Source organism: Ursus americanus, chromosome 5, assembly GCF_024610735.1.
Source record: "Ursus americanus isolate L20-20 chromosome 5, mUrsAme1.1.p, whole genome shotgun sequence".
Lineage (NCBI taxonomy): Eukaryota > Metazoa > Chordata > Mammalia > Carnivora > Ursidae > Ursus > Ursus americanus.
In genome coordinates, this window is record NC_142131.1 from 87,105,301 (window position 1) to 87,132,551 (window position 27,251).

At 39.6% G+C, this 27,251-nt stretch overlaps 2 protein-coding genes across 2 annotated transcripts; one reads left to right on the forward strand and one right to left on the reverse strand.

Annotated features, from left to right (window-relative positions):
• The first annotated feature begins 4,478 nt into the window (after nucleotides 1-4,478).
• OR2C3 (olfactory receptor family 2 subfamily C member 3) lies at nucleotides 4,479-5,441 on the forward strand. Its single transcript, XM_045804027.1, has one exon. The coding sequence runs from the start codon at nucleotides 4,479-4,481 to the stop codon at nucleotides 5,439-5,441; it is 963 nt and encodes a 320-aa protein (XP_045659983.1).
• Nucleotides 5,442-22,528: 17,087 nt separating this feature from the next.
• LOC123796518 (putative olfactory receptor 2W6) lies at nucleotides 22,529-24,706 on the reverse strand. The gene is made up of 2 exons (XM_045804028.2): nucleotides 23,798-24,706; nucleotides 22,529-22,546 (listed from the first exon to the last, which is right to left on the reverse strand). Exons 1-2 carry the CDS (start codon nucleotides 24,704-24,706, stop codon nucleotides 22,529-22,531), a joined length of 927 nt encoding a protein of 308 aa, XP_045659984.2.
• Nucleotides 24,707-27,251: the final 2,545 nt, after the last annotated feature.

The window sequence follows — 27,251 nt, forward strand, 5'->3', positions numbered from 1 at the left end:
GACCTGAATAGACATTTTTTTAAGGATTTTATTTATTTATTTGACAGAGAGAGACAGCCAGCAAGAGAGGGAACACAAGCAGGGGAGTGGGAGAGGAAGAAGCAGGCTCCTAGCAGAGAAGCCTGATGTGGGGCTCGATCCCAGAACTCCAGGATCACGCCCTGAGCCGAAGGCAGGCTCTTAATTACTGCGCCACCCAGGCGCCCCTGAATAGACATTTTTGCAGAGATGATATCCAGGTAGTCAACTGGCTTATGACCAGATATTCAATATCACTAGCATCAAGGAAAACCAAATCAAAACCACAATGATATATCACCTAACTTCTGTCAGTTTAGCTATTATTATAAAGACAAAAAAATAAGAATTGTTGGGGGTGTGGATAGATGGAGCATGCACGCACTGCAGGTAAGAGTGTAAATTGGTGTAGAATGAAGTTTCTTCAAAAATTAAATATAGAACTACCATATGATCCAGCAATTCCAGATACTGGCTTTTCACAGAAAGAAAATGAAAACACCAATTTGAAGAGCTATGTGAACCCCTATGTTCATTATATCATTTTTTACAATATCTAAGGAAGCAACCTAAGTGCCCATCAATAGATGAATGGACAAAAATGTGGGGTATACATGTACATATATTCGTATATCACATACACAAAGGAATATTACTCAGCCATATAAAAGAATGAAATCTTGACAATTTTGACAACTTAGATGGACTTTAAAGGTTATGCTAAATGAAATACATCAGACGGAGAGAGACAAATACCATGATTTCACTTATATGTGGAATCTAACAAGTGAAATAAATGAACAAAACAGAAATAGACTCATAGATATAGAAAAAAAAATCTGATTACCAGAGATGGGGGGTGTTGGGGGTGGGCAAAATAGGTGAACAGGGTTAAGAAGTACAATCTTTCAGCTATAAAATAATACAAATCTTAGCGATTTATGAATCATTGAACATTATATCAAAAACTAATGATGTACTATACCTTGGCTAATTGAATTTAAATAGCAAAAATAAAAAATAAAATTCTTAATTGTCTTCTCTCTTAAAAAAAAAAAAGAAAAGAAAATCTATAGCAACATGTGCCAAAAACTTACTGTAATGAGCAAATATTTCAGACTCGGTCCTCCACTGCATGATAAATCTTTGAGTAGAGACTTGATTCTTATGTTCTGTAAACAGTGTTTGGCAGTATAAAAACTTAAAATGACGTTTTATTCGTAAAAGCAATCATTAATTCAAAAAAAGGTAATCATTAATTTGATTACAATGAAATTGTAATTATTCAATAGGGAAAAAATTCTCCAAAGAGTCTTTCCCTCCAATTTTACTCCCCTGACATATACATCACCGTCTATCTCCCTCCTGAATGCTCCAGACGATAACATGAGTGTCTTGTGATGACACGGGTTTTATGACACACTAGGTCCTTTGAGAGTGGGCATATAGTTCTCATTCTGGAAACACCGTGAGCCATCCTCACTCCTTTACTAACAGTTTTCATAGGGGAAAAATGTCTTTCTTTCTAACTTAAACCTATTCTGATTTTAAAACTTCAAGAATGTGTTCTTTAGACGTGCATTTGAACAGAATCTAACACGTCTGCCACCAATGACTGGGAGTTTTCCAGTATTTTTAGGGCTTCTCAAATCCCATGACTACCTTCCTACTTTTTAATGCCACATCCATTGAGTTCATGGGTTTTGCCAATCTTTGCAGTAAAAAACTCCCCATTTTTTGACATTTCCACTCTCCATACAGGGAGATGCTGCTACTAGCTCACCATCAGTAAGTGACATTCTTGGGTTTGTCTATTTGTTTGTTCATTTGTTTGTTTTTTACAGTATTTAAGATGAACTGGGATCACAGATTTTCTGGCAATTCCAGTTAAGGTTGACAAACATGGATCCATTTCAATAACCTGACTTGTTCTTCTTGAGGTCTTTGGTATTTTGGCAGGTTACCTACAGCCAGGAGTAGAGTTTGTGACTGCATAATTGATTTAAAATTTGAACTCAAAATGTTTTCACAACTGTCTCTGTGCTATCTTTCTTTGTCATAATGTCACAAGACTTGGGGTGAGATCACATTTTCAAGAATGATTATTTATTGTGACAGTTTGGTGTATCTCTATGAATGAGCAAACCTCCTTTATACTGGGAATGTTATTTTTGTACTGAGAATCTGAATGTCTTGGGTGTAGCTCCAGTACCAGCACTGAGCAGCTCTGGGACTTGGGGTAAACCACTGAACATTTCTAGAAATAGATCAGAACACCACAAAGGTTTCTACTTCCTCAAAAATTCTACTGAACTGTTACCTCGTGATTGACCTTATATTGACAGGCCATCTCTTGGTGACGTTCGTACATTTTCTTCATATGTGAGTCCACAACGTTTACATATCTCCATGGAGGGGACACTTATATCCACAGGGGACAATACAGTTTTGAGTTTTGCCCTTTTCTATGTCCTCATCAGCTCATCTGAAATGACCCTCTATATGGAGAAATCACCTCATTGTGTCATGACTCTGTTGCTCATATCTGTCCTTATTTACTTCTCTCTCACGTCCACATTATGAAACCACCCGTGTCCTTGCAGCTCTTGATGCTTCCCCGGGTTGCAGGGGGTCAGAATCCATTTCCCAGATGCTTTTTCAGAGCGTCAGTGCTGCACTGCTCTGCTACATGCAAAGCAGACAATTGTCTCAGCATTGCGGCTCAGTGAGGTCCACACTGGTACAGCTTCTGTGCATAAATTTCAGCAAATGCCTGAAGCTCTCTGAGCCCCATTTTTACATACACATGATGGAAACTCTACACGTATTTTGAAAATTTGTGAATAAACATGTGTGTTCAAATTTATTTTCCTTGGTCAACATCCAGTTTTAGAGATGAGTAAGTTTCACTCCCTGGAATTTTAAAAGGGATGACCTTTGAGTTTATAGATGCTTTGTTCTTCACACCTGGATGGATTCTAATTATAATGAATTTACTCTTCGTTTTAAAAGACAAGGAAGAAAAACGTAATGTCTTTGTAAGAATGACCCCAGAAGTTTTAAGGACATCTGAAGCACGCTGAGATTGTCCATGTTTCTCTATGGGGATTTCTGGTTTCCCACATTGTCCCATGGTTTGTTTTCTTCCACCTCCATGAGAGGAAGGAATAATCTGGGTCATCAGCGCATGACTCCCAACAGTTCCAAGAGTTCTTTCCTGACGACACTGCCTTGAGAGTACAACTGAGCATTCCTTAACTATGCCTTTATACTGCTCTCCTCCATGTACCCATTCTAATGAGCTTTTTCACAATTTGCTCATTCCGTGACTATTGATGAAGGAATGTTTGTGTTCCAGACACTGGGCTAGGCACTGCAGACCCAGAAGCAAACAAAATAAACAGAAAGCCAGGAGTCCATGGAATTTAAACTCTAGCAGAGTGAGATAGGTACAAACATAATAACTTAGCATAGCATATTTGTTCTATGGTGGTAAGTACTATGACTAAAACTAAAGCAGGAAAGGAAGAGAAGGGAGCTGAGAGGGGTTTCGATATTAAATAGTACCTTTGCTTCAGTGTATGGGGGTGCTGAATCACTATACTATACACCTGAAACTAATATTACACTGTAATTTAACTAACTGTAATTTAAATAAACACTTTTAAAAATACCACTTTTGCTTCAGTGAAAGATGACTTTTGAAAAATAATCTGAAGGAGGTAAGAAATTGAGTTTATGGATGATGTCTGGGGGGAAAACCACTGTAAGCCGTGCTACAAGACAATAGGGCTGTTAAAAGCAATATGGTCATATTGTGTCCTAAGGTAATCTTCTAGCTGCTGTGTTGGGAATACTCTGAAGGGAACTAATGGGGAAAGCAGGAAGACAAGTTAGGATATTAGATCAATAATCTAGATGATAAATGATGGCAGCATAGGCCAGGGTGGCAGCAGGGAGTTTGCAAGAAGTGGTGAGACTCTGAATTTAATGTTAAAGCAAAAATTTGCTGATTGTGGGATTTAAAGGAAAGAGAAATGTCATGGTGGACTCCATGTGGCCATTAACTGAGAGAGGTTGTAGCACAAGCATTATTTTAGTGCCTCTGCAGTGTTTCTTCATAAGAAATGCCATCTTTTACCCAAGAACACCTCATCACTAAACATTCATACTGACTCCAGATGTTGCTACTATAAGTAATATTTCAATAAAAAATCAGTGCCAACAACTTTGCATGAAGGTCCATTTTCCCTAGGCTATGCATATTTTCACATCTCTCCAAACCGGCCTTCAGGAAGATGATGCAACATCACCCAAGGAGCAGTTGAGTAGATGTTTTCAAGGAATAGGGTATAAAATTGTGTTTAAAGTTGGCTAACTGCTATAATCACTTGAGGCTTCATATTCTGTACCCCCACTCACCACAGGTGGTCTTTTTGTCCCACACCTGGCTGCACGTGATGATGGGAATAGCCAATGTAAGTTCTCCAGAAGTCTTTGTACTCCTGGGCTTCTCTGCACGACCCTCACTAGAACCTATCCTCTTCATCGTTGTCTCAGGGTTTTATGTGGCATCTATCTTGGGCAATGGCATCATCATTCTGGTTTCCTGCATGGATGTGCACCTCCACACTCCCATGTACTTCTTTCTTGGCAACCTCTCCTTCCTGGACATTAGCTTTACCACAAGCATTGTCCCACAACTCCTGGTCAACCTCTGGGGACCACAGAAAACCATAAGCTATGGACGGTGTGTGGTCCAGTTCTATATCTCCCACTGGCTGGGAGCGACTGAATGTGTCCTCCTGGCAGTCATGTCCTATGACCGCTATGCTGCCATCTGTAGGCCACTACATTACACTGTCATCATGCATCCACAGCTTTGTCTCAGCTTGGCCCTTGCCTCGTGGCTTGGGGGTCTGACCACCAGCATGGTGGGCTCCACACTCACTATGCTCCTGCCCCTCTGTGGGAACAATCGCATTGACCACTTCTTCTGCGAGATGCCCCTCATTATGCAACTGGCTTGCGTGGACACCAGCCTCAATGAGGTGGAGATGTATGTGGCTAGCTTTATCTTTGTTGTCTTGCCTCTGGGTCTCATCCTGGTCTCATACAGCCACATCGCCAAGGCTGTGATGAAGATCGGGTCAGCAGAGGGACGGAGAAAGGCCTTCAACACCTGCTCTTCCCATGTGGCGGTTGTGGCTCTGTTCTACGGGAGCATTATATTTATGTATCTCCAGCCCGCCAAGAGTAACTCTCACGAACAGGGCAAGTTCATAGCCCTCTTCTACACTGTTGTCACCCCGATGCTGAACCCCTTGATTTACACACTCAGGAACAAGGATGTGAAGAAGGCTCTGGGGCGCATCACGTTAGAGAATTGCTGTGGCTTTGTAGGGTCACGGAGGCATATTTAGAGTCTTCCGTAACTTGTGAGGAGAAAGAAAAGATTAAAAGGTATCAAAATTGACTGGGGGGGGGGGCAAGATACGTGGGAGGTAATTTCTGTTCCAATATTGCTTGAGTTCAAGGTAGCTGACAGTCTGATATGAATGTGCTCTCACACATCATTTTCAGGCCAAGGTAAAGATACAGTATTTTCTGTTTTATTTTTTGCTAATAATCCTATTGTTTTGTTAGTTGTTTATATTGTCGTATACATGTAATATATATGCTAATTTGCTTATCGTTAATTGCTTGTATAGCCATATATATGTTAATTGTTATTTTGTTAATCATTTATAATAATTGCCTTTGGAGATGATGATCTGTGTAAAGTCTTTTACATGTTTTTCCTAATATGTGTAACAACTGCGAAGGCAAATATTAATCTCATAAAGGTTAAGCAATTACAAAACTATTAAGATTTTATGCTGAGATTTAACTCTAGATCTATCTATTATACACATATTCACCATTTTGCCTGTAACCCCTAGCGGTAAATAAGAAATATATATGTAAATTTGCTCTTTGTGTCTGATAATACAGAGTTTCTAGGACTCTTGGAATTTCCTGAATGATCTGGTTGAGGGGTACATCTTTTGTTATTCAGAATGAGGCCATTTCTATCATACCTGATTTTGCCAATGAGCCCTCAAACTTCAGGGGTCGGTGCTAACTCTGGGTGTTAGTGTCAAAATTTCATTTAATATAGGTGTCCAGAGAGTTGGAGAATTGGTTGTCGGTGGGAAAAATCTCACACATTCAGTGTCAGAAGTGTTGGGAGTGAAACAGTTCACACCTCTTTGGGAGGAGGAATTGGAAAATGCAAGCATCTCAAGAGTAGAACTGTAATCAGATTTCCAGCAGGTCAGTGATTTCATCAATAATTTGCTGCACTGATTTATCTATAACTATTGAGCCAGTGATTTTCCTGTTCAACTCTAGGTCTTCCTTTTGCCTGATATGTAAAGATGTTTTCATTCACTCACTTGTACATTTGCTTACTTTTCTCATACATCCAAGCATACATACATTCATTCTTTTATTTTTTTAAGATTTATATATTTATTTGAGAGAGAGAGCACATGCGTGAGCAGGGTAGGGGGGGACCATAGGGAGAAGGAGAGAGAGAATCTCAAGCAGACTCCTTACTGAGCGTGGAGCCTGACATGGGGCTCGATCCCAGGGACTGAGACATCATAGTTGCTCAGTATTGCCAGGCACATTTCTAAAAAAATTACCTGGCTTCACTCACTTAATTTTCACAGCGAAGTTATTAATTAGGCACCATCATTGTCCCCATTTTATAAATGAGGGAACTGAGGCCCAAATTGACAGAGCCTGGATGCAGGAAGCTCATATTTTAATCCAGATGTCAGTTTCAGAGTACCCCTGCTGCTTCTTGAGTACTTTCTACATTAAATGACACAAAAATGTTCACACTGACACAGTCTCATGATGTTTTTTGAAAATAATGTGTAACAATCTAATCAGTACATATTCCCTGGTTTCCAACTATTTCTGTTTGTAGACATATCAGGCTATTTTTATTTTATGTTTTGCTATGTTACAGGATGTATGTAAGTTTCTTTTTTTTATTGAACCATTTTCTTAAAATACTCCACAGAATATATATCTTTGGGGAAAATATTACAAGAATTGCATTTTTTTTTTTTACAAACATTGCCCACATACTGGCAGCTGGAGAGGGAAACAGATTGTTGATACAATTCAATTTACTTCACAAATCTGCCTTAAAAAATGAAATCCACCTGCATACCAAATATTATATCATACCTATTTGTTTTCTTTGATTCTCTATTCCATATTGTACTACCCTATACTTCTCTATAAAGCACTGCAAGTACCAGACTCAGGAGTGGTACTCACGTACCACTTCTCCCTCTGAAGTGAAGAAAAGGGTGTGCACTCCTCTTCTTTGAGCTAATAAGGTAATAGAACCCAAAATGGTCTTCCAACTGCCACCCCACTGCAGCTATGAAGAAGAATGGAAATGAGTCTGGATTTGAACCAGAGGACCTGGGTTTAAAATTAAACTTGTCAACCAATTACAGGCAATTATGTTAATCAGGATCCCACCAAGAAACAGATACATAATTTGGGTAATTTGAATAATTTTAATAAAGAGAAAATCACCTAGAGTGTGGTCAGACTCTAGGGAACTTTCCAGGGGTAGTATATTAACCTGGGCTAGTCCCAATGGGGACCATACTACTTATGGACAAAAGCAAGAGGACAGGAGCAGTTACAGGAACTGGAGGACAGAAGGGCTGTGTGGGGACAGATGTTCAACAGGAGCTGTTATTTTTAGGGGAGAGAAACACCCAGATGTGGCATTCCCAGGAAGAAAAAGCAGGGGTCAATATGTTAATGCAACTCTACTCCATCCTTACTACCTCCTGGCATGGCCCCCCATTGTCTGAATGCAACCACAAGCTAAAGGCTAAGGTCCCGCTGGTGTTGTCCCTGCAGGTGGAGCACAGAGCAAGTTAGAGAAAGTAGAGAGTGAAGCTACTGGGGCAGAGTCCATCTTCATTGCTCTCTGTCTCTATCCTGGTCTTTAATTTAGGTGAAAGTTCACATCTCCAACTTCAAGTACATAGAAACTCCTATTGGTTACCATATCACAAGAAGTGATTATCAGTTAAGGAATAAGCTCTTTGAGACCTAAAATGATAGCTACCACTTTATTGTTTTTCACATAACTTAGTAATATAGAAGGGGACAATAATTTAACATAAAATATAGCTGCTAACAATCCCCATAACTCTTGATAAGTATAAGAGTTTTTTTACCACAGCTATTTTCTTTCACCACCCAATCCATGTCCCCCTAACCTCCTTCCAGCATCTTACCTGGGTGAGGTGAACCATATATTCACCCTTTTTAACTCATGTGGGATTTGAATATTTGATGTCTTAGCTTTATTGGAATGTTGCATGTTTCCTTGTCTAGGACTATTGGGCAAGTACTAGAAGTTTCTCCCCCAATTATTTCCCTTGAAACATTCTATAACAGCTGTGCAAATTTTATATAGATACAGATATAGGTGACATAGATAGATACATAGATATGGAGAGAGAGGAGGATAGGGAGAGGGAGGGGAGAAAAGAAAGATGGAGAATGGGGATTAATCTTAAGGAATTGGCTCATGTGATTTGGGGGTTGACAAATCCAAATTCTGCAGGACAGGCCAGAGAGCTGGAAATTCTGACAGGAGTTAATGTTTCATCTTGAGTCCAAAGGCAGTCTGAAGTCAGAATTTCCTCACCTTCATGGGAGCTCAGTCTTTTCTCTTAAAGCCTTCATTGGATGGATGAGATCCACCAATATTTTAGAAGATAAAATACTTTAAGTCTATTGATTTAGTGTTAATCACATCTTTAAAAAATATCTCTATAGCAACATCTAGGCTATTTGAACAAAAAGTAGGTACGATTGCTAAGCCAAGGGCGCACATCAAATTAACCATCACACTCACCAACCGAAAATTTTCAGTGACATTCTTCAAGCAAATATTTTCAACTAGACTCTTAACATATAGCAGTGAGTGAAGACACTCCTGTCACACTCATTGGTTTCTGGATCCAGGTGTCAAGTTATGGGGAAGGTGGCCTCACGTGCTGACTGCAGGCTTTGGGCATGCACTGCTCCTGTAGGAGAGTAGTGCTTATCTGTACAGCATTGTCTCTCAGCTTACACCATATCTGAACCTTTAGTGGTCTATTCCATCGATCTACTAGGCTGCCGTTTCTGAACACTGAAATATGAAGTAAGAATCATGAATTCCAATAGTGACCCTGATGCTACTCTCCCTTTTCTTGAAAATATGTTCCCTGGACACAGGTGGTATTGTGTGAGATGCCATGGTGGTGGTTAAGGCATTGTAAAGTCCCTTCTGTATATGGTTACTTCAGGAAAGACAGAACTGCACCCAGCATATTTTTGTACCCCTACAAAGACAAACACTACTTAATCCATGATAAAAGGAGTCTAATGCAATACACGTGGCATGAGTGGGGCCCCAGAGCCCTGTGAATGTGCCAAATAAGAGGCTAACCTTGGTTAAAGAAAATTCATAATGTTGAGTCTCTGTCTCTGTTTCCACGTTCAGCTTTTCATGGGCCCAGGAGAAACCCTAATGGCAAGAAAAAAGGGTTGGCTGATACATCCTTGGAGAGTCATCTCATCTACCTTACTATCAAGATCATTCTCTGAACATTTTTGTAGAACACAGATATCTTCATGCCCTATGCCCCTTTCAAGAAGTTCATTGCATCCTCTTCCCAAGATTTCCCTGTTATTAATTTTCCAGTCTTGTTCTCTTCAAATCCCTGAACAAAAGAACAACCTGTTAGCCAAAGCCTCCAAATCAATGCATATCGAAACTTAAGTGTATATTTCCTTCCATGATAAACAATAGAAAAATAAACAACTAGATTAACTGCCTTTACATTTTTCTCCATTTTTTAATTCAAATTCCAGTTAGTTAACATATTATTACAGTGTAATATTGGTTACAGATGTAGAATTAAGTGATTCATCACTTAGAAACAACACCCAGTGCTTATCATAAGTGCCCGCTTTAATATTCATCACCCATCCAGCCCAACCCCCACCCACCCCTCCTTCAGCCATTAGTTTGTTCTCTATAGCTAAGAGACGGTTTTCTGGTTTGCCTCTCTTTTTGCCCCCCACCCCGTGTTCATCTGTTTTGTTTCTTAAATTCCACATATTAGTGAAATTACATGGTATTTGTCTTTCTCTGAGTGACTTATTTCGCTTAGCATAATACACTCTAGCTCCATCCACATTGTTGCAAATGGCAAGGTTATATGCATTTTATGGCTGAGTAATATTCCATTGTATGCATATTCCACATCTTCTTCATCCATTTAGATGAACTTACTTCAGTCTGCCCGCTGGGAAAGCTTCCTTTTACCATTATCTTTTAGGACATTCCAACAGGACCATAGTATGATTATGTTCTCTTCTCTCTGATGCTGGTATAAAATGTAGTTTCAGCAATAAAATGGCACATGTTTTTTCCTCCTTTGATAATTAGGTAAACATTACACAGCATAAATGTTGTGGGCTTTAGAGACAGGGGCTTTAGAGACAGGGGAAGAGAAGTAAGGGACTTTAGAGACAGGGGAAGAGAAGTAAGAAAGTAGGGCAGCAGTTACCTTTGGAGTCAGAGATACATAACATTAGTCCATGACTCAGGAAGGGAGTAATGGAATCCATTAACATTTTTTATTTGATTTAGTACCCACAAAATGAAAAGAAAAAAATAAAAGAAAATAATTTTTAAAGTATTACATAAAAATTTTCAATCTGAAGAAAAAAACTTCAATCTGAATATTAACTTTCCCTAACTACTTGGAAAGATTAATGAAAAATCAATGGGGTTTGCCTGCTTGTGTTTGTGTTCAAGCTCAGTAGACAAGCTTTTAGAGAATCCAAAGACAGCAGCAAGGAAGCGGCAGGAGGACCCTTGGGGCTCCCCATTTTCCCAAACATGCAGGAGCTTCCTGATCTCAAAGCTAGATCTCAACTCAGGATAGCAGTGCAAGTCCTCATCTGTTTATTCAGGGAGAGCCAACCACTGAGGTCCTCGCAGAAGCATGAAGGACAGCACAGGGTGCCCTGCTCTTCTCTCAGCCCCTGTCTGGCACAGAGAATGATAACCATTACTCGTATTTTCCTTCACTTTCCTTCAGCGCCCAGGCTGATGGGTCATTTACTAACCCTACTGTTACCTAAATACTTAACATGAAATTAAGATATCCTCTCTGGAATCCAAGAAGATATACTCGAAGTATGATTTGTGCCTCAGATTGGTGTCCAAAGTAAGCAAAATGAGCACCAACTATTACACAATTTCTGGCCCCACGTCCAGTAGAACTTGGGGAAGCCTCCAACAGAGCAACCCTGAGGCAGTGCAGCCTGAGGATGAGTGAAGGAAGGTCTTCCTAAATAGAGTGAATTTTTTTTTATTGTATTTGGGTATAAGTCCTATAGTCAGAGTAACAGGAGAAAAGATGCTTACATGCCATACTGGAAACCAACCACCTACCTTCGTTTATTGAGTCCCTTTTCTGCCCAACACATCAGAACATTCTAGATTCCATTGCTTCTCTTGTCACTCCTGTTCCTCTTGCTGCAATAAGTTGCACAATCTTGGATGGCTTCTCAGAGAAGCCAACAGATCCTGGATCACCCCAGAACCCCTTCATGGGTCCCCCCTCCTGGATCTCCTTGCATACTGCTTGCTGTGAAGATGGTGCTGAATTTAAGCATGCACAGCCTGGAAATGAAGACAGACTGACCACAGGAACAGAAGCTGATGGAGATGTGTTTCCCCTTCATCCCTCAGGGGACTGATCTGAGATGTATTTCTATGTGGGGGTTCTTCTCACACCAACCAACTCTCTGGGTGTTACAATTCAACCCAATTTGTTTACTCTCTGCCTGGAGATAGTGTCAGACTCCCCAGGTTAAGTGCTCGGTCCCACAAAACCACCCCCACTTTAGAGGCCAATTGCAAGTCCAGGTACTCACCTGAGCTTCTGAACAACCAGCTACAAATCAAGTTCCTACAACTCCCTCTTCAGGTTTAATTACTAAACTGGCTCACAGAACTCAGAAGGGTTTACTTACTAGATTACTGGTCTATTCCAAAGGATATTAAAGGATCCAAATAAATACCCAGATGAAGAGATACATAGGGTGAGGTCCAGAAGCGTCCCAAGCACAGGAGTTTCTGGACCCATGGACAGGTTCTTGTTCACCAACCCAGAAGTTCCCCAAACCCCTTTCTTTTGTGTTCTTATGGAGGCTTCTTTACCTAGGCATGATTGAGGAAATCATTGGCCATTAGTGATTGAGTCAACATCCAGCCACTCTCCCCACCCCAGATAGCAGGGCAGGAGTGGAGACTGAAAGTTCCAATTTTCTAATCATGTGAGTGGTCACCTGGCAATGACCCTGATCTGGTGTTTATCAAGAGATTTTCCAAAAGTCATTTCATTGCTGTAAGCTCAAGTGTGGTTGAAAGGGATTTTTTTATATAAATAACAAATGACAGCCATTTAACTTTTATCTCTGTAAATATTTCAGGAACCAAGGGGAAAAAAAACAATATTATAATGAAAGATTATTGCTCTAATCACTGAGGAAATTACAAGGGTTTGGTGAGTTATATTCCAGGAATTGTGGACTATAGAAATAGACCAATGTATATGTTTTTTATTACATCATAATATCAGAATTTCATTAATCTCTCTGGCCCCCTTGGGACAGAGCACCAGTCATTCTTGGCTAAGGCCAAATCCATCTTTGCCCTTGCCCTGCATTCCTGCTCTTAGGGATCATAGAACAACTGCACTGGGCGCAGCCTCTGCCTTGAGGACACCCAAACTAAGGTGATTTCCTCAATCTCAGCACACACCAATTTGTCTTCCAGTTTGGGACAGAACAGTGGATGAAGTGTCAGGAGGCAGATGGTATCAAAAATGTGAAGATTAAAAATTATAAACACACTCAACATAGAAAGCTCCTCATTCCAAGAGAGGAATGCAAGAATTGAGGAACCAAACCAGAGAGCAGGTTCAGGACTTCCTGGCAATTTTCATCACTGACAAGGTCATAGATATATTTTTCATATCAATATATGCTGTGCACATGTATCCTGAAAACCTAATTACCAAAGGCATTCTCCCATTTTCACAATTAGAAATGAAGCTACATTGAATCTGCATGTGTTAAAATCCTTGCAAACTTGACTACTAGTTCTAGATGATGGACCTTAGAATACTCAGTCAAATGATGCTCATATGTTTATATTTTATAGACATCTTCAAATTTTCCTTCAGAAACAATAAATTTAGACTTTTACCAACCACATTTAGAAAGACATATAGTCACAATTTCACTAACATTGGATTGTATATTTCAGTCTTTGCTTATCAATCTTACATATTATCGATTTATTTGATCAAGAGTGAGTTTTAACACCTTCTGAAATGTTCTGGGGCTATTTGTGGTCTTCATTGATTTATTTTCTTTTTCCTTTTTTTTCTTACTTTTGCTGTATAAATCTATTTTGCTACGTCATCATATAAGCAATGAATAATTTTTCCAGTGGGGTGTTTACACTTTTGCTATTTTTATTTTCTTTGTGGTACAAAAGTTTTATTTTTTGTGTATTAAACTTTGTCAATCATGCACATGTGACTTTTTGTGTTCCTTATTTCAATCAATTCAGTGAATTATTATTATTTGAACATATTTTATGTATGTAGCCTGTCTGGAGATGCAAGAGCAAGGAAATGGTGTCACTGCTTTTAAGAGATGTACAAGTTCACCAAGTAAGCAAGCCAATGGAGAATATAGGTGAAGAAGACCAACAATCCAATGGAGTGAGCCTAGAAGAAGTAACAAGAGATCTGGGAATTGCCCAGTGAGCTCTCCCTGATGAAATGAGGGAGGGAGACTCACAACGAGGGTGTAGAGGAACTCACAAGAGGAAGGAGTACAAAGGTTTAGAGGAAGAAGAGATTCATATGTGGAAAGGTCTGGTGTGGCTGGAAGGTAGTGAGTTCTGAGAGACCCAGAGGTCTAGGTAATAAAGGGTTTTATTTTTTTTTAAAGATTATTTATTTATTTATTTATTTGACAGAGAGAGACAGCCAGAGAGAGAGGGAACACAAGCAGGGGGAGTAGGAGAGGAAGAAGCAGGCTCCCAGTAGAGGAGCCTGATGTGGGGCTCTATCCCATAACACCAGGATCACGTCCTGAGCCGAAGGCAGATGCTTAACGACTGAGCCACCCAGGCGCCCCAGTAATAAAGGGTTTGAGAGACCCCAGGTGAATATTGTTTTGTCTTTTCAGACTATTTGGGAAAGGACACGATTTTATAGTTGGATGCCTGAAGTTGTACTTAGAGATTATGTTTATCTTGTTGCTTTACAGTTTTTTATTTTATGCTTAGCCTTTTATTTTTTTTAAGATTTTATTTATTTATTTGAGAGAGAGAAAGTGAGAGAGAGAGAGCATGAGAGGGGAGAGGGTCAGAGGGAGAAGAAGACTTCTCACCAAGTGGGAAGCCTGACGCAGGACTCAATCCCAGGACCCCGGGATCATGACCTGAGCCGAAGGCAGATGCTTAACCAACTGAGCCACCTAGGCGCCCTATACTTAGCCTTTGAATCCATTCCATCTGCAATGACTGTGTGTGAGAGAAAGAAAGAAAGAAAGAAAGAAAGAAAGAAAGAAAGAAAGAAAGAAGTGATAATATTTCCAAATGTTTATTTAAGAGCTCCCAATTAATTTTATTAGCTATATTTTCACCATTGTCCTTCTATTATACCTTTGCCATACACTAAATTTCCAATATATATACATTTCTTTGGGGGAATATCAATTCTGATCAGGTAATATTTACTAGTCTCTATATGAGTAACATGCTTTTAGTAACTGAATTTATAGGATATTTCAATATTTAGTAGATCAAGGCATGGATTGTTGTTCTTTCTTTCTTTTTTTTCAATTTAGACTTTTCATGGTTGTTACAATGTTTTGTTTTACCAGATTAAATGTCATAACAGGGTCCCTTCCTACTAACTGCAAAAATTATCTCATTGAGATTTTGTTGGTATTGTACTAAATGTGTAAATTAATTTGAGGAGAATTCACATTTTTATAGGACCAACACCACTGTGTACATAATGAACAAAAGCCATGGAGCACAGGGCTTTGGAGTATGGCATTAGGTTATGTCATACTTGCTGTGGAACCTGGCTCCTTAGTGACAATGTGTTCTCAGTTAATAAATCCACCTTGCTGAACGCTGTTCTCTTCATCTATAGGCAAAATGCCTAACAAAGAATTCAAAGTAATGATTATAAAGATATCTTGAACTTGAGAAAAAAGTGGAGGACCTCAGTGAGACCTTCAACAAAGAAAACACACAAGAGTACCAATAAGTTGTGAAGAACTCAAAAATTGAAATTAAAACTACACTAGAGTGAATAAATAGTATACTAGAGGAAGCAGAAAATGGTTCAGTGAGCTGGAAGACAGAGTAATGGAAAGCAACCAAGCTGAACAGGAAAAAAAAAAAGGAATAATAAAAAATGAGACTAGTTTAAGGGAACACAGCAACATCATTAAACATAATAACATTTGCATTACGGGAATTCCAGAAGGAGGAGAGAAAAGGGGGTAGAAAATTTATTTGAAGAAATAATAGCTGAAAACTTCCTTAATCTGAGGAAGGAAACAGACACCCAGATACAGAAGGACAGAAAGCCCCCAACAAAATCAACCCAAAGAGGTCCCCACCAAGACATAGAATAATTAAAATGGCAACAAGTACTTAAAAAAAATAAAAATAAAAAAAATAAAATGGCAACAAGTAGTGATAAAGAGAATTTTAAAAGCAGCAGAGAAAAGAAAATAGTTACAAACAAGAGAAACCCCATAAAACTATCAGCTAATCTTTCTGCAAAGACTTTGCAGGACAAAAGGGAGTGACATGATATAATCAAACTGTTGAAAGGAAAAAATCCTGCAACCAACAATATTCTATCCAGCAAGGCTACCATTCAGAACAGAATGAGAGATCAATGTTTCCCAGGCAAACAAAAGTTAAAGGAATTCATCACCACTAAAACTGTCTTAAAAGGAATATTAAAAGAAATTCTTTGGGTGGAAAGAAAAGACCATAATCAGGAGAAAGAAAACTAGGACTGAAAAAAACTCCACAGTAAATGAGAACATAATAAATGTAGTAGATTAATCACTTCTTTTTTTTTTTAAGATTTTATTTATTTATTTGACAGAGATAGAGACAGCCAGCGAGAGAGGGAACACAAGCAGGGGGAGTGGGAGAGGAAGAAGCAGGCTGCCAGTGGAGGAGCCTGACGTGGGGCTCGATCCCATAACGCCGGGACCACGCCCTGAGCCGAAGGCAGACGCTTAACCGCTGTGCCACCCAGGCGCCCCAGATTAATCACTTCTAAAACCAGTACAGAGGTTAAAGCATAAAAGCAGTAAAATCAATTATATATACAAAAATCAGCCGAAGGAGTCACAAAATAAAAAAGATATAAAGTATGACATCATATATGTAAAATGTGTGGCATGGGGTGAATAAAAATTTAGTGTTTTTATTGTGGGTTCAAACTTAAGAAACCATCAAATTAATATAGACTGCTATATGCAAAGGATGTTTTATATATATATATATATATATAGTTATATATATAGTTATATATATACGTATATAACTAATGGTAACCACAAATTAAAACCTGTAATGGATATGCAAAAAATAGAGAGATAGGAATCTAAGCATATAATTTTAAAAAGCCATCAAACCACAGGGGAAGAGAGCAAGAGAAGAAAGGAACAGAGAACTACAAAAACAACTATAAAAAAGTAACAAAATGATGATAAGAACAAACCTATCAATAATTGCTTTGAATATAAATAGACTAAATGCTCCAATCAAAAGATATAGGGTGAAAAATAAAAGACATAGTGTGACTAAATGGATAAAAAATCAGGACCAATCTATAAGCTGCCTAAAGACACCTACAGATTGATAGTGAAGGGATGGGAAAACATTTGTCATGCAAATGGAAGTGAAAAGAAAGCAAGAGTAGCCATACTTACATCAGACAAAATAGACTTAAAACAGAAACTGAAACAAGAGACAAAGGACACTACATAGCGGTGAAGGGGACAGTCCAACAAGAGGATCTAACAATCGTAACTATTTATGCAACCAACATGGAGCATCCAAATACATAAATCAACTATTATCAGTAAAAGAAGAAACTGCCAGTAATACAATAACAGTAGGGGACTTTAACACCCAAATTACATCAATGGACAAATCATTGAGACAGAAAACCAACAAGGAAACAAGGGCTTTGAATACACAGTGAACCAGATGGACTTAACAAATCTATTCAGAGCATTTCATCGTAAAACAGCAGAACACATTCTTTTCAAGTGCATGTGGAACATTCTCCAGAATAGAGCACATGATAGGCCACAAACAACTCTCAATATATTAGAAAATATTGAAATCATATCCTGCATCTTTTCTAATTACAACAGTACAAAACTAGGAATCAATCACAGGAAAAAATCTGGAAAAAGCACAAATACGTGGAGGTTAAATAACATGCTACTAAACAATGAATGGGTCAACCAGGAAATCAAAGAGAAAATTTTAAAAAAATACATGGAGACAAATGAAAGTAAAAACACTAAGGTCCAAATCTTTGGGATGTAGTAACAGCAGTTCTAAGAGGGACGTATATAGCAATACAGGCCTACCTCAAGAAGCAAGAAAAATCTTTAAAAAACAAAACAAACAAAAAAACCTAACATTACACCTAAAGGAGCTGGAAAAAGAACAAACAAAGCTTGAAGTCAGTATAAAGAAGGAAATAATAAAGATCAGAGTAGAAATAAATGACATAAAGATGAAGAAAACAATATAACAGATCATTGAAATCGGGAGCTGGTTCTTTGAAAAGATCAACAAAATTGATAAACCTTTAGCCAGACTCATAAAATGGAGACACAGAGAATGAGAGAGCTCAAATAAACAAAATCAGAAATGAAGGAGGAGAAACAACTGACACCAGAGAAATACAATATCATGAAAAATTATGTGCCAACAAATTGGACAACCTAGAAGAATGGATAAATTTGTATAAACACATAATCTTCCAAAACTGAATCAGGAAGAAATAGAAAATTTGAAGTTGAATCAGTAATCAAAAAACTCCCAACAAACAACGTCCAAGACCAGATCATTTCACAGATGAATTATACCAAACAGTTAAAGAAGCATTAATACCTATTCTTCTCAAACTATTCCAAAAATAGAAGATGAAGGAAAGTTTCCAAATTCATTCTATTAGGCCAGCATTACCCAGATACCAAAACCTGATAAAAATACTACAAAAAAGAAAAACACAAATCAATATCTTATGAACATAGGTGGGAAAATCTTTAACAAAACATTAGCAAACCTAATCCAAAAATTCATTAAAATGTCATTCACCACAATCAAGTGGGATAATTTCCAGGGATGCAAACACATTTCAATATTCACAAATCAATGTGATGTACCACATAAACAACAGAAAGGATAAAAACCCATATGATCATCTCAACAGGTGCAGAAAAATTATTTGACGAGATTCAACATCCATTCATGATAAAAACTCAGCAAAGTGGATTTGGAGGGAAAATACTTTGCCATAATAAAAGTCATATATAGGAAAAACTCACACCTAAGATCATACTCAATGGTGAAAATCTGAGACCTTTGCCTCTAAGGCCAGGAACAAGACAAGGATGTCTCTCTCACCACTTTTATTCAACATAGTACTGTAAAGAAAAGAAAAAAGAAAAGAAAAGAAGGGAAGGGAAGGGAAGGGAAGGGAAGGGAAAGAAAAGAAAGAAAAGAAAAAAAAGGAAAGAAAAGAAAAAAAAGGAAAGAAAAGAAAAAAGAAAAGAAAAGGAAGAAAAGAAAAGGAAGAAAAGAAAAAGAAATAAAAGGCATCCAAATTGGTAAGGCAAAAGTAAAACTTTTGCTATTTGCAAATGACATGATACTATATATAGAAAACCCTAAAGACTCCACCAAAAAACTGCTAGAACTGATAAATGAATTCAATAAAATCTCAAGATACAAAAATCAGTGTATAAAAATTTATTGAATTTCGATACAGCAATAATGAGGCAGCAGAAAGAGAAAATAATAAAACAATCTCATTTACAATTGCAGAAAAATAATAAAATACCTAAGGATAAACTTAACCAAGGAGATGAAAGACTTGTACTCTGAAGACTATTAAAACACTGATGAAGGAAATGGAGGATGACAAAAACCAATGGAGAGACATTCCACATTCATGAATTGCAAGAACAAATATGGTTAAAATGTCTATACTACCCAAAGCAGTCTACTGATTTAAGGCAATTCCTAGCAAAACACCAACAGCACTTTTCCTCAGAACTGAAACAAATAAGCCTAAAATTTGTGTGGAACCACCAAGGACCTCAAATAGCCAAAGCAATCTCGAAAAAGAACAAAGCTGGAGAGATCACAATCCCAGATTTCAAGACTTACTATATGTAACTCTAGTAAATCAAAGCTCTAGAGATCAAAACAAATGGTACTGGCACAAAAATAGACACATAAATCAACTGAATTGAACAGACAGTCCAGAAACGAGCCCATGCTTTTATGGTCATTAATCTACAACAACAGAAGCAAGAAAATACAATGGAAAAAAATCTCTTCAACAAATGGCATGGGGAAAACTGGGCAGCTACATGCAAAGAATGAAAGGCCACTTTCTTACATCATACACAAAAATAAACTCAAAATGGATTAAAGACCCAAATATGAGATATGAAACCATAATCCATTTGCCATGGCCTGGATGGAAGTAGAGTGTATTATGCTAAGCAAACTAAATCAGTCAGATAAAGACAAATACATATGATTTCACTCATGTGTGGAATTTAAGAAACAAAACCAATGAACAAAGATAAAAGTGACAAACAAAAAAAAATCTTAAATACAGAGAAGAAAGTAGTAGGTGCCAGAGGAAGATGGGTGGGGGGATGGGTGAAATAGGTAAAAGGGGTTAAAAGCACACTTATGATGAGCACTGGGTAATGTAGGTAATTGTTTGTTGAATCACTATATTGTACATTTGAACCTGATACACCACTATATGCTAATTATTCTTGAATATATATATGAAATAAATAAATGGAAAGAAAGAAAAGGAAGCAAGATAGAGTGGTACAGTTGCATAGACTAAAGATATTATAGACCTTAACTAAAATCCTATTGGGAACCATGTGTACAAACTGGAATCACATTTAATGTCAAATCTTGAGAACACTTTGACGTGAAATCGTTTGTGATGGAAAGAGGCTCGCACAGAGATTTCCTTTGTTTATAAGGGAAGGGGGTACATTTAAAGCATAACTAAAAATGATCCAACAATGCAACTATTCTAAATCTGTATTTTGTCATAATGAAGAAAAATGTGTGTCTACATACATTTACTCAAAAGCTTTCAAGTTCTTTTTGGTAAAACATAGAAGTTTTTAATGTTTAACTCCTATGTACATTAGCTATGGGAAGCTGTGTATGTCAGAATATTTATTAGACAAAATTATTTATGCTCACTGATACTTATCAGTGATGTTTTTCATAAATGGCTGAAAATGCTTACAACCTTATCCTAATTGACATTTATCAATCTTGTTATAATTAATACTGCAGGTATATAAAAACTGGGTGGGGCGCCTGGGTAGCTTCATTGGTTAAGCGTCTGCCTTCAGTCATGGTCCTGGAGTCCCGGGATTCAGCCCCACATGCCTCCTCAGCAGGCACTCTATTTCTCCTTCTGCTCCTCACCCTGCTTGTGCTCTTTCACTCTCTGTCTCTCTCACATAAATAAATAAAATCTTATTTCAGGGATACCTTTCTTAAAAAAAAAAAAGTTGCGTGGATTCTCTAAACAGTTAAAATGGTGCTATAGGATTGTTTCTTGGCCAAAAATATAAATGAAAAAAAGTAAATTAATAATCCTAAATGACTTATTTTCACATAGCCTAAAACCTGGTTTTAGTACCGTCGTTTATATAGGACCACAGGACAGGTACATGACATTGCACCAGAAGCTACCCAGAGTACCTGTGCCTATCTTTACAACTTGCAATGCCAAGTACATATAAATATAAATGTGTCAAAACCACCAAAAGGCAAAACCATGAAAAAATGTCAGAGATTTCATAAAAGACACAAAGATTACAACGAACTTCCTTTTACCTGGAGAAATCAGAAAACAAAGTAGTATACACATATACTAACTTGCCCTCCTCATTCTCTGTAATACCCACTTTTTTTTTTAATTTCTATAAATCCAGTGAGGAAGTTGTGACAGAAAATAAAAGCAAAGCTTCTCTTCAAGGAGATGGTTGGTTGAACATAAGAGAAGAAATATGAAAACTGAGTATGAACCTAAAGAATCTAGGGTTAAAAAAATAAGTAAAACTTATGCAAAAGTTAATCCACACATACTTAATTTTTTATTATTTTTTGGAAAGTATTAAGGTTCTCCAGAGAAACAGAGTCAATAGAACATGTACATATAGATAGATGATAGATGATAGATAGATAGATGATAGATAGATAGATAGATAGATAGATAGATAGATGATAGATAAATAGATGATAGATGGTAGATAAGTAGAGATTTTAAGGATTATGGCTCTTGTGATTTTGTGGGCTGGCAAGTTCAAAATCTGCAGGACAGGCTGGGGACCCAATGAAGAGTTGATGTTGCAGCTGAAGTCCAACAGTGGTCTAAAAGCAGAATTCCCTCTTCCTAGGGGAATCTCTATTTTATCTGAAGACCTTCAACTGATCGGATGTGGCCCACCACATAATGGAGAGCAATCTGCTTTACTCAAAGTCTATTGATCTAAACATTAATCTCTTCTAAGAAATACCCACACCCACATCAGGAATGGTGTTTGATCAAATACCTGGGTGCCGTGGCCTAGTTCACCATTATAGAGACTAATTAGTTCCTAGAATTCATTGAAATTTTATTAATTTCATCAATTTTTACAACTTAAAGATTCTCATGTTCACCTTTTGCTGTAAATCTGAGAAAAAAATATCCCAAAGTGAACTCCGCCTTCCCACTGAATGTTGAATCGTTCCTACTTCAGAACTGTCAGAAGGTGAAAACACATGAGTTAATGAAGTACAGGTCCACTTCATCATAATTAGCATCATCACCCTCATCATAAGCATCATTTATCCTGGCAACTCTGGCCTGTGCAGCTGCAGGTTCATGGCTTTCCACCCTCTTCCCGTCCACGTGCTCCCACGCTACTATCTCCTTCTGTGACCCTCGGTTCTTGAATTAGTAAGAACGGTAATCCTAAAGAGAGAGACAAACCAAGAAACAGACTCTTAACTACAGAGAACAAGCTGATGGTGACCAGGGGCATGGGGGTGCGGGTGGGTTAAATGGGTGATGGGCATTAAGAAGGGCACCTGTGATAGACACCAGGTGTTGTAGGGAAGTGTGGGGATGTGGATGGAGCTGAAGAGTATTATGCTAAGTCAGTCACAGGAAGACAAACACTCTATGATCTCAGTCATATGTGGAATTTAGAAACAAAACAGATGAGCAGAGGGGAAAAGAGAAAGAGACAAATAAAGAAACAGACTCTTGACTCTAGAGAACACGCTGCTGGTCACCAGAGGGGAGGAGGTGGGGGGTGGGGGAAGCAGGGATGGGGACAAGGAGGGCACCTGTCACGAGCACGGGGTGATGGGTGGAAGCCATGAATCACTCCTGAAACTAATATTACACTGTATGTTAACTAACTGAAATTTTAAAAACTTCTTTAGAAAAAAAAGAAGAAAGAATTGCATCCCTGTGTTTTCCCCCAGTGCAGATGGACTGCCTGCGTGGGAGCTTGCTGCAGTAACGACTCTTTAAGGCCGTGACTCTCAAACGTCTGTGTCGATGGTTCGCTGTGAGGAACACGTCTGATAGACACGCACACAACTGACCTAACCCTACCCTATGTGATCGTCTCTGAAATGTTCTCTTCCCTTGTTGCCGTGAGTGCTCGTTAAGTTGATTTAATGATCAACAAGTGGCACATGACCTGACATTTTAAAGAGCCACTGTCGTTGGAGAAGCAGGGCAGGAAGACGTGACAGCAGCCCGCGGAAGTCACAGCACCATCTCCAGGGGGGTCGAGAACGTTCCTCTCAGAAGGGTTTATGGGACGGAACGTCAGCATCCCAGCACCCCCTCACACATGCGCACACGTGCTCTGCCCTGCGGTCCTCTCCCTGACGGCTGCCTTCGTACTGACATTACAGGTGCCTGGCGTCCGAGCCACAGGTCCGCTGCAAAGACCACTGTCTCAGGTGAGACGCCCCTGAGCAGAGAGGAAGTAGCACTTCCCGTTCCAGCAGCACAGTATCTCCTGCGGTTAACGCCGTCTCCTGGAACGACAGGGGTCCTGTCCAGCCCCTGCAAGCAGAGACCCCCATGCTTCAGTCTAGGATCCGCCGCACCCACCCTCCCCGTCTGGCGGGCCCTGTGCGCTGCTCCTGCACCGGAGCGCCTCAGTCTCCGCGGACCGACGCACCTGGGCGCGGGGATGCCAGCCTCGCTCAGCGCACTCCCGCGCCGCACACGCCGCAGTCTTTCCCGAGAACCTTGCGCACCGCCCCCTGCACGTCTTTGTTTCTCAGCGTGTAGATGAAAGGATTCAGAGTGGGGGTCGCCAGACAGTAGAAGAGCGTGAGGAACTTGCCCTGGTCCTGGCTGGCCACGTTCCCAGGCTGCATGTACATGTAGATTATGCTGCTGTAGAAGAGGGACACCACGGCCATGTGCGAAGAGCAGGTGTTGAAAGCCTTGCGCCTCCCGGCCGCCGACCGGATGCGCGCGACCGCAGCTGCGATATAGCCGTAAGACACAAGAATCATGGCGAGAGGCACCAGCACAATGGGGATGGCCAGGAAGAAAGCCAGGCCTTCCACGCGGCTGGCGTCCACGCAGGAAATGCGGATGAGGGCTGGCATCTCACACACGAAGTGGTTGATGCGGCGCTGGCCACAGCGCCCCAGGGACATCGTCAGTGGGGACATGAGCACGGAGTTGGCGATCCCACTGAGCCAGGCAAAAGCCGCCAGCTGCAGGCACAGCCGTGGGTGCATGACAGCCAGGTAGTGCAGGGGCTTGCAGACAGCCACGAAGCGGTCATAGGCCATGACTGAAAGGAGAATGCACTCAGTGCCGCCCACAGACAGGAAAGCGAAGAGTTGGACAACACAACCCACATAGGTGATGGTCTTGCGGGGGCCCCAGAGGTGGACCAGCATCTGAGGAACGCTGCTAGTCGTGTAGCAGAGATCCAGGAGCGACAGATTGCAGAGGAAGAAGTACATAGGCAAGTGCAGTCGGGGGTCCACCAGGGAGAGGAAGATGATGGTCGAGTTCCCCGCCACCGCCAGAAGGTAGAAAACCGTGTTAATGAAAAACAGGATGGTCTCCAGCTTTGGCCGGTCAGAGAACCCCAGCAGAATGAAGTCTCCTCCAGAGCTCAAGTTACTCGTTTCCATCACTCTTGGCTGATAAACCTGTTCGCGGAGGTGAACGTGCTGGAACTGTAAGCTGAGGTGCTAATAACATATTTGTCTGTAAAGCAATGAAAGCTATAACTTTTTCCTCAATATCTTATAATCTGGTTAAGTGAGATAAGTGGATAGATCTTTTAAAAAATAAGCTTTTACTGACATAATTAACAATAAAGTAATTTAGAAAAAAAAGGCAAATACTTTTGTATTTTGTCAGAATCCACTAACTTTGAGCCTATTTCTCTGCTCACTGAGAAATTATCCTCTAAAATTTGTGGAACAATAGCTTCCATTAATAGCATCAACTCTCATGCTTCCATGATTATAAATTCAAGTGGGAAAAAAATGTATTGGTGAATTACTCTGAGGTATAGACAGGAATGAGAGACAGCATCAATTCATAAAATACTTAAATTACCTATTCGCAGTCAGGAAAGTCACGGCCTGGGGCCCTGAAATAAAACAGCCCTGAATTTACTTGACTCTGAGCTGCGAATGATTTGGTCCAGTCTCCTGGCCCAGTGATGAAGGTCGAGTTACCCAAGAGACCAAAAGCAGACTGGACCGTGCAGAGGTGAGGGGGTTTTCTTCCCTGCCACGGGCATTCACAGAGTGAGCAGAAATGAGGGACGTTCTTTTGCACATTCCAGCTCAACATACTACTCTGCGCAATGGGTCAGTTGAAGGAAATAGTAAGAATCATTGTGCAAGTTTACTTTTGTAGCAGGTTTGGGAGATGACGGTGTGGTGGTTAACCTGTATTGCTTCATTGAGAGTGAACTAAATATTTACATTATTGAACAGACACCAATCAAATATTTGGCTTGTGAGCTCCTCTAACATTCAGAAATTAACAGAAAAAGATGTAAGTCCTCCATATCGACAATTAAATGCTAGCCGTACGTATACAGTTTCTTGCCATCAACTTGCTTGGGGTTGACAAGGAGCTAGCTGCTGGAGAAGTTAGAATAAGACATAAATTGGGAGTCGCACGCCTGTAAACGCATGCCTACCTGTGAGGCATGTCCACTTGTGGTCCAATCAGAAAGAGCTACAGACCCTAAACTCAGGAAGAAGTTACTGTCTGAGGTGAAGCCATACACAAAGGACAATGAGAGCCAGGGTTAAAAAAAAAAAATCAATTGAAAGTGGTAGACAAACTAGCTTAAGGGATGGCTTGGAAATGGAGTATATTATGAGCACACCATCTCTGCAGAGCTCCTGCTGGAAATGCATACCAAGAGCTAAAGTACGTCAGCATGAATTGCAAGTTTGGAAAATATAATATGGACACAAGGAATATTTTCTCTTTTTTTTTTTTTTAGTAGAAGACTCTTCACACCAATTTTTTTTTAAAGTTAAATTTAAAAACCACGTTGTAATGAGACGTAACATTTGATTTGTAATTACCACACATAAAGGGGACAACACTTTTACTTTTCTTTCTTATTTTTAGCTGAATAGTGATACCCTAAAGATGAGGGCTTGTTATCTATTTAGTTACTTTAAAACAACTCAGCATAAGAGCAATACACATTTGTTACAGAAAAAAGACTATTAAAGAAAAAAAATAATTGTATCAATGGTTATTGATAAACTTGCTTTCTCTACTTTCTTCTTCCAGATTTTTAGAACTTATTTGTATATGAGTCACATACACACATATGTATGTCTGCTTTATTGAGGTTGGCATGTAAAATTGTAAGATATTTAATGTACGCTCTGTGAAAGGAACCGCCATCTAACTCATCCCCACACCCATCACCTCGCATGTTCGTGTGTGTGTGCGTGCGTGCAAGAGCACTGTACTGTCTTAGCATGACGAACTCAACACTTGCCCCATGTGTTCACACACTGCTTTGGTCCAGGTCTGGAGTCTGATATCTTAAAGATACTAAACCAAAATCCATGATCTCAGCAGAGTCACAGGAGTTATCTGAATGGAATTAAGGAAAGAGAAAGTAGAGGCATAATTATCCCCTTGGGCATTTTCAGAAACACGCAAGAAAGTTGTCCCCCCTCTCTGGTGTGGGAGCTCCTCCTGTAGGTGGCAGGCACTCCGGCATAGAGGTCGTGGGCCTCTCATACCCCCTGGACCAGCTAACCGTCCTCCCACCGTCCACCCTGCTCTGCCAACTTGCTTTCCACCTGCTGGCCTGAATGCCATACCCTCAATGACAATAGTCCAGCCCTCCCGGGGACCCCTTGTCCCTTCTACTAGTAAACAGCATTCAGTCTTCTCAACCAAATCCTGTGGGTTTGGTTAGGAATAGTAAGCTTCCTGGGCTCAATTGCCCTTGGGTTGCCTGAACATTAGGTCCATGAACACAAAAAGTTGTTGGACCTACAGCTATCTCATCAAGGTACAAACATCCTTATAATGTTACCATTCCTTTTCATAACCAATCAATATTTTATTTTTGTAAAGATTTTACTGATTTATTTGAGAGAGAGAGAGAGCATGAGCAGGGGAAGAGGCGGAGGGAGAAGCAGACTCCCCGCTAAGCAGTGTGCATGCCACAGGGCTCAA